Source organism: Solanum tuberosum, unplaced genomic scaffold (genome assembly GCF_000226075.1).
Source record: "Solanum tuberosum cultivar DM 1-3 516 R44 unplaced genomic scaffold, SolTub_3.0 scf00076, whole genome shotgun sequence".
Taxonomy (NCBI): Eukaryota; Viridiplantae; Streptophyta; class Magnoliopsida; order Solanales; family Solanaceae; genus Solanum; species Solanum tuberosum.
The window spans coordinates 358,445-367,156 of NW_006239000.1; the positions used below are offsets into that span (position 1 = coordinate 358,445).

The window sequence follows — 8,712 nt, forward strand, 5'->3', positions numbered from 1 at the left end:
GACGTAGGCTATAGACAGAAAATAAGTGAACACAACACATCTATAACTTGAATGACTAGAAGAAAATAACTTTGCAAAGATCTTTTGAATATTATTTTCATATTTTTAATACGTAAAAATAAAACTCTCTTACAAGACTTGAAGCAAAAATAAATTTATAAAAAGCTACCAAATCAATTGATCGACCAGAAAAGAGTTGAAAATCATGGAAAAAAGACATTCTCCACACGAGCAAAAGAAGAGTGTGAATCTACACAAGAAAGGAATTTCACTCTTATTGGATAGTATATAAGTATATAATATACTAAAGTTTGGCAATGTACCACACAATATGGAATATGAGTACTTTCTTTTGACTCTTAAGTGAAACTTTGGTCATCTCAAGCCCCCCAAATTAATCATTATTGTTCTTTTGAAAAAGATGGTCAATTGTGGACAAATTTAGATTACCAATGGCAAGGGGACTTACTATTGAAGGTAAAAAAAAATGAAGCAAAATTGGATCCAATCAAAAAAATGTGGACTTTCAAAGTGAAATGGGCTCCAAATCCAAATGCTTAATGGTGCCAAAACAGGTCAGTCCAAAAACGTCATGCTTTCAATTGGCACGTCACAAAACAGTTAAGTACAATGGGTGGGCCTTTTTTAATAGTAATCTGAAAGAAACCTCAATTTCCAGATGGTGGCTAAAATCTTGTTCGGTGCCAACTCTCTCCTGCTGTTTGGTGTTTTTGATATTTGTAACGAGAATCTGATAAATTAGAATTTGTTTTGTATAAGATCTACAATAATAATAACAATGGTATATTTAATATAATTATATATGTGAATTTGAAGAAGATAGAGTATATGAAGATTTTATCCTACTTTATGATTTGTGAGGTTAAAAAAGTTATTTTGGAAGTAATTAATATATAGTATATATAAAAGTAAATTATACATAACAAGAAATAGAGAAATCATTACATGATAGTCTGAAAATGAACAATAACAACAACAAATAATGTGCTAACGAAAGCAAAACCAACAACAAATAGTAACAGAAATTAAAGGACAAGAAACTAAGAAGCTAGTACTAATGATACCAATACACAAGGAAAAACATCTATGGTGCACCAAACCTATCCCGACATAACTTCCAATTAACTTTCTATTGTAATCTTTGACGATTTCTTATAAAATCTACTCGTAAAAAGAGAAAAATACTTTCTACATAGTTTTTTTTATATACTCAAAATTCAAACAAGAAATTTCTAATTTAAAATAGAGAATTTCTATCCATTTCCCGCAACCTTCTAACTTGCCTGAACCATTTCAAGTAATCCTATAAGATTATTCTCTCAACATAAATTGATTTATTAGCAAGTGGTAATAAGAGAGATATAATAAGCACACCTTCATTCGGTGACAACGCCAAAAATTCATTCAAAAATAAATAAATTATGTCAAGAGGATTCGACAAGTAATATATATATCCAAAAAAAAAAAAATTACCTTATTTATATCATATAATTTTTATGAAAAAGCTAGACTATATTTATAAAGGATTAATCTGACAGAACCATTTTATCTTCTCAAGGTAAAAATGTTAGTATAAATTTATGTACACATTATCGTTCACATACCACACTTATAGAATTATACTGAATGTATTATAATTATTATTGTCGTGATTTTGGAATATATTTACAATTGGCCAAGAATGGATCTAAGTTCCGAACAAGTAGGCAATGACTCGGTTATGAAAGAACACGTCAGCAAATAGGCAACCATTGGTGAGCCACGTCATCATCATACGTGAGGCAAAAGAATCCTCTTCGAAATTCAAACCACACAAATCTCTCTTTTATATTACACGGAATTATTGGTTGACTTATTAACCACTTGATTTTATTTAGTGAAAATTAATAAATAAAAAATATCAAAAGAATATATTTTCCTACTAATTACCTACTCAAGAGAAATAATAATAGGTCCTCAACACTAAAATCTACTATTTTTATATGGCATATTCTTTTCCTTTTGTATATTTTAAAAATATGACACATAATATTTTACTATATTAAGAAATGAAATTAGTTTCTCTTCTTAAACTCAAAGGTCGTTGTTGGATGCTTTTTATACAATTATCTAAATTTTAAAATTCTCCTTTTATTTTTGTGATATACCTTTATTAGCTAGCCACCGAAATATCACGATATATGTAAATTAAATCATAATATTTTTATATATTCCAATAGTTTTTATTTCTTTATAAACTTTGCGTCTAGTCAACATAGATAGATATAACTTCTTTTGTAAGTTTTATTAAATACGTATATGTAGATGTATGATTAAAAGTCTTTTTTTCTTAATGAAATTTTGTTTCTGTCAAATATCGTAATATAAAATAGTAATAAAATTAGACATGGGGACTATAATAACTAGTGCTTATATATAGATGAACTAGAGTACCATTTTAGTGATGTTAATAGGGAAATATCATATCTTTTTATCAACCACCTCCCCTTAGACTTTCATACACTTAATTCTCCTCTTTCTTTTTTCTTTCATTTCTTTTCAAAAATGAGTAACAACAGCAGCTTGAGCATGGTGGAATCCAAATTACCACCAGGATTTAGATTTCATCCAAGAGATGAAGAACTTATTTGTGATTACTTAATGAAGAAGGTTGATCAATCCACAGACCAACAACAATACCCTCTTCTCATAGAAGTTGACCTCAATAAATCCGAACCTTGGGAAATTCCTGGTACGTTTGTATTTCTTATAGAGAATCTCCTAATTTTTTCAGAGACTCAGATTTATTTCATTCACATCTTAAATATTAAGGGTGTTGATTTTTATTTTTTTTCAATTGATCACATACTTCTATGGTATATTATTGATCAAGAGTTCTTGATTATTATTCTTCTATATGATTTTTTGTTTGTGCCACATAGTTGGGTTGTAGATGAAGTGATAGCTACCGGATTGGTCCAAACTTTTCATTTTTTTGTTACTATTTTTCGTGGATAAGAATATCATACACTGCTAATAATAATTGTGATTAGTCTTAATTAGAAAAAAAAATTAAAATTGTCTTCTTCCTTAGCATTAACACTTAACAGTTTTAATTTCCTTTATGCTTATTTGTTTGTTCACACTGCGTATGTTAAACGCTCTCAAAGTATTTCCACAATATAGCTTGACTTTCCTGTCTATAACCCAAAGTCTTTAATTTAAATTTTCAAAATAAGTAACCACAGAACATTTATTAGCATGGTCCTTCTGCTTTATTTCTCTAATCTTTTTTTTTTAATAGAAGAAATTAACCATCACATAATAATAATGAACACTTTTAGCTAAAAAATTATATTAAATCTATAGAATTAACCATTTTTTTTAATGTATATGTATAATAGACGTTAAATTCTCTTTGAAAATACTGATCAATTGTATTCATAGAGAATAATATTTTTGGATATGTGAATAATATATGAGATATATACGAATTAATGGTTCTCATAAGGTTTCTCATTCAATTAACTTTTGTAGTAATTGACAGTATTGGCATATTGTGTTGAACCAAAAGATGGTGAAAGCGATAGAGATTAATGCAAATATTGATCAATTAACATACAACATGTCATATATATCTCTTAAGTGGCCATCTATCTATCTGGTGACTTGTCTCAACCACAAGCGTGTACATTTATACTCCAATTTAGAGAAAATTAAGTACAATTAATTCTGGTCATAACTTTACCCCGTGTAATTTTAAAGCTATCTTGTCAACATCCTCAATTTTTCTTTTGCCTTGATGGGTGTCTCGATCAGTTTACATCTATCTTGATTAATTTTATTGGGTATGTATCTTCAGGGATGGATTAAGGGTGGTGAGAGCCGATTCTCGAAAACCCAATTATTTTTGTGTAGATCATATATTATTTTGAGAAATATTTTAAATATATAAGAGACGTTAGTTGGGAACTCAATAACAAAGTAGTCACTTGGTTTAACAGTAGAAATGAAATTGCTACCCTCCTTAATGTGGGTTCAATCCCCTCATCTTTTACTCCTGCTCTACCCCATCAGGGGATCAATAGAGTTCTCACTTATCTTTATGTATGACTAAAATCTTCAACCTACCGGCTGATGGTGGGGTATGATTCCTCTTATACACGTATAATAAAGTTTTTTTTTTTTTTTTAGTTTGAAATTAGCTAGGAACTCATTATAAACTTCAAAATATGGATCCACCTTCGTATTTTTCTGATACATATATTAATAAAAGATAACAGATACCTAATGAAATTAATCGAGCTATTTATGATAATATTTTGGAGATAGCAAATATATGTCCAATGAAATTAATCGAGCTAACTCTGTACACCAAAATTGATCACCTAGCTAGTAATTTTTGGCGTCGACTTAATTCCTTTATTGTAAGAATATAATTCTTTCTTTTACATTTCTATTTTCAAAGGAACAGTAATATACACTATACATCTAGGTTCTTTGAACTTTAAATTTCCCCATCAACATCTTTTACCTAAGCCATTTGCATAAATATGGCCCTCCAATAATTAATTATCTCCATTTTTGGATAAAGATTTTAGCACTTAACCCATGCATAAAAGTTACGTTTATGGACAAAAAATGAGTGAGTCATGGTGGTGCCACAAATAATGGCCATTTTTTCAAAAATAAAACAGGTCCCCTTCCCTTTTTATCATCATCTTCTTAATTTTCGATAATAGTACTATGAAATTGACATATTCCTTTTTCCTTTCATTTTCTCATCCTTTTATTATTTGTTTCTTATGCTACTCAATCCTATCTTCTTTTGATATTTCATGATGCATGTCGCTTTGAAACTTACTAGAAACAATCAACCAAAAAATATCATATTGAACTATGTAATCATCTCATTTAAACGTTCAAACTATTAGAGAACATATTTTTTTATTATTATATTGAATTGTGGAGTACCTTAGCTAAAAGATTAAAATGTTTAACTAATTAATCATACTATACATAATATTTACAGAAGTGGCATGTGTTGGAGGCAAGGATTGGTACTTCTACAGCCAACGTGACCGAAAATACGCGACGGGGCTCCGAACAAACAGAGCCACCGTATCTGGTTACTGGAAAGCCACCGGAAAAGATCGTGCAATAATCAGAAAAGGAAGTCTTGTAGGAATGAGGAAAACCCTAGTTTTCTATCAAGGAAGAGCCCCAAAAGGAAGAAAAAGTGATTGGGTTATGCATGAATTCCGCCTTGATGAAGGTCCCCTTAGTAACATTCGTTCTCAAATTTCTTCTCTCAAGGTACATAACTTTTTTTACTACGAGCTCAAATATTAGTAATTGAGTTCTGAATTTAATACTATAGATATATATATATATACATGTATGCTTAATTTTTTTTATTCAAATAGTAAGTGTTCATAAAATATCATTTTCTCTAAGCGAAAACATGTATTATCTTTGGAGTATATATGCTTAGAGAATATTATATCATATAGTACATACATAAAATTCTATATATATATTCAACAAAAAAATTGTATAGGTAAAAAAAAAAAAAGTGAACTAGTTCTTCTTTGGTCATACTGGCATTTACTTTTACCGATAAAAGCATCATTTTGACGACTTGAAGCATTTAGGTCCATAAAAAGTTCATTAATTATTATGCTAAGAAAAAAATATATCATAAAACTATAAAATAAATAAAGTAGATAAAAGTAGTTTTCAATTGAGAGAACTGTCCATTCATATATTTAAAAAATAAATAAATTTGATTTGAGAAATTGTGAAATAAGCATGAATTTAATTTGTCGTTATGAAAAATACAAGTATGTGGCTGTACATAATAAATGACAGTTCATATATATTTATTGCCCATGATGAATTTTTGGCTTAATTATCTAAATTATCCTTTTCTCTTGGCCTACTTATATTATACTAATTGATTAATCCAATCGCTATAAATGCGGTTAAGTTCTTCTTGGAATCTTATTTTATATTCAACTGTAAACATCATTGGAAGTTTCTTCTATCATTTTAAGAATATGGTTTTATGAGTTATGACAAATATGTGAACTATTTTATCTTTTAAAAACTGTATTGGTAGTTGACCAACTTACAACAACTACTTTATGCAAAAGGTTAATACCTTAGTCATTTCACTTTTAGGAATTATATATTCACTATATATACCACAATAATAATAAATCTAGTATAATTTTATGTAAAGTTTGGAGAAGATAGAATATACAGTTACTTAATCTCTATCTTTGCTGGATAGTCTTTGACTAGATATAAACTTTAAACGTTAATTTAAATTAAATATGGAATAAGTAGTAGCTAGGAAATATAATAGAACATTATTGTTCTAATTTTATTAATGAATTTGATTACTTGAAATCCTTGAAAGATTTGTAAACCAATGTATATACTATTATTAAATTATGTCAAATTTTATGAGACATATCTAGCACAATTATTGTGATATAATATGTTAATAATCAGTGCTACTTAATGATTAAAAAAAAATATCTCACGACTCTTTCACAATCTATGTTTAATCAGAATAAATTCCATTTTTCATGTTTTTTTTTAAGATAACAACACAACCTAATTACCTAATCCCGTTGTCCTTGACCACGTCACGTTATTTCAGAAATTTTTTCTCATAAAGCATCAATTAATTACTTGGTGATAATGAATATTGTTAAAATTCATTTAGTATTATCCATATTTATGAAATTTGTCCTCTCATTCAGTATACTATTTTTACTTTGTAATTACAATTTAACGGACTATAGTATAAAGATTATTATTCTTTTCTTAATTTAGTTACATATTGTTAGTGTATAAAAGTTAAACGTCTTTCTCATTTTTCTGAAACAGGAGGATTGGGTATTATGCCGAGTATTTCACAAGAACAAGGAATTACTTGCTACCAAGCAAGGAATTGGAAGCAACAACATATACTACGATAACGATACAATAAGTTCTTCATCTTTACCACCATTAATGGATCCTTACATTACTTTCGACCAAATAAACCCTAACAACAATATCAATATGAATGAATTATATTATGAGCAAGTGCCCTGCTTCTCCATTTTCACCCCTAACCAAACTTTCACTAGCTCCCATAGCCACCACCTCCCCGCCACCACAAACGCCATCGGATCTACCCCTATCACCACCGCATACGGTGGTTTTCCAGCTGATATTGGAAATTACCTAAATGCCACTGCAACATCCTCTACGTGTGATAACAAAGTAATTAAAGCTGTTTTAAGTCATTTGAGTACCAAGAATAATATTATGGAAGGTAATAGTAATAATAACAATATTATCAATCCTGCCCAAAATATTGTGAATATAAAAGGAGGAAATTCACCTAGCTTTGGTGAAGGAAGTTCTGAAACTAGCTTTTTATCTGAGGTGGGATATCCTACAATATGGAACAATTATTGATTTTTGAGAGAATTATTGAAAATATTGTACTTAGATGTGGGCTATGATATATGGAAAGTCTTGTTTAAGTTGTTAGTTTCATATTGTAATCTTTGATATATTAGATTAGAATAATGTAAGTATACTAGATTTTCCAATACATGTATGCATGTTCCAATAATGATATTTTCCTAGTGGTTAATGTATATAATTGTCTCCTAGATTGGAATAATTTCTCCATATCATTGTCATTTTTTTATTGCATTCATCTTCATCTTGTAAGCGATATCGATATTTGAAGGTGAATAAATCACTATAATGATTAGTGGTATCATTTTTAATTTTTACTTATTATAAGTATCTAGTGTTCGTATAGTAAAAAAATTCAATGAAACAGTATATTCGTCGTCCTTGTCCATCCACAGATTAAATAACTTTTGATACAATGATTTCTTCTGAAATATAGTATACATATATTCTAGTGGAATGGCGAAAATGACTCTATAACAACTGGTTTAATCAAATTAAAATTTATGACTACGCTATTAGTGGGGAAAAAGCGTAAATATCTGATGTATTTTATTTTATTTTTCTTTTTTGGCACGGTGGGGAGGGGGGTTACTGTACTTTCTCTGAACATTGGGGTCCCCTAAACAATATTAAGTTACTGTTCATGAATTTGATCGAATTTATTTCATATGTGCTTCATGCATTGTATCATAGATATGCATGCCTAATTCTTGGACATGAAGTGAAAGGTATACTGTATACACCAAATATATAATCTTCTTTTTGTCCAAAAATATATACCCATTTTGGAATTGCGTATGGTAAAGTGGAATCATCATATTTGACAAGAAAAATAGAAAGACTCTAAAGATGAAATTTGGATAAGCTTAATTTAGTTGCACATACATTCATTGTATCATAAAATTCATAATCTTAATTAGGAGGCACTCCTGTCTGTATAAAGCAAACCAAAAAAAAAAAAAATCATTAATTATTTTTGTCCTATAATTACTTTCATTTTGAACTTCCATGTGATCAACAAAAATGTTGTTATTATGATATGTTGTTGTCCGCTTTGAGCCAAACCTATAAGATAGTAAATCAACCTGCAGCATGCAAAAGGCAATTAGTCAAAACTCATACCGTAAATCAGAAATATCGGCATCGATACCAATTAAAAGTTAGCTAAAACAATTTTAAAATATTTTATAACATGATATAATATCAATTTTGAGCCAAGTGCAC

The 8,712-nt window shown here is 28.9% G+C and overlaps 1 protein-coding gene across 1 annotated transcript; it reads left to right on the forward strand.

Annotated features, from left to right (window-relative positions):
* The first annotated feature begins 2,455 nt into the window (after window positions 1-2,455).
* Window positions 2,456-7,699, forward strand: LOC102585581 (NAC domain-containing protein 21/22-like). Its single transcript, XM_006345991.2, has 3 exons — window positions 2,456-2,752; window positions 5,033-5,316; window positions 6,901-7,699. Exons 1-3 carry the CDS (start codon window positions 2,566-2,568, stop codon window positions 7,477-7,479), a joined length of 1,050 nt encoding a protein of 349 aa, XP_006346053.1. The 5' UTR covers window positions 2,456-2,565; the 3' UTR covers window positions 7,480-7,699.
* The last annotated feature ends 1,013 nt before the right edge of the window (window positions 7,700-8,712 follow it).

What these genes read in the sequence shown, in the direction of transcription:
- LOC102585581 (XM_006345991.2), top strand. Translation starts at nt 2,566, where the DNA reads ATGAGTAACAACAGCAGCTTGAGCATGGTGGAATCCAAATTACCACCA. An exon ending in CGAACCTTGGGAAATTCCTG is followed by an intron (nt 2,753 to 5,032) that starts GTACGTTTGTAT and finishes TAATATTTACAG; the next exon opens with AAGTGGCATGTGTTGGAGGC. An exon ending in CTCAAATTTCTTCTCTCAAG is followed by an intron (nt 5,317 to 6,900) that starts GTACATAACTTT and finishes TTTCTGAAACAG; the next exon opens with GAGGATTGGGTATTATGCCG.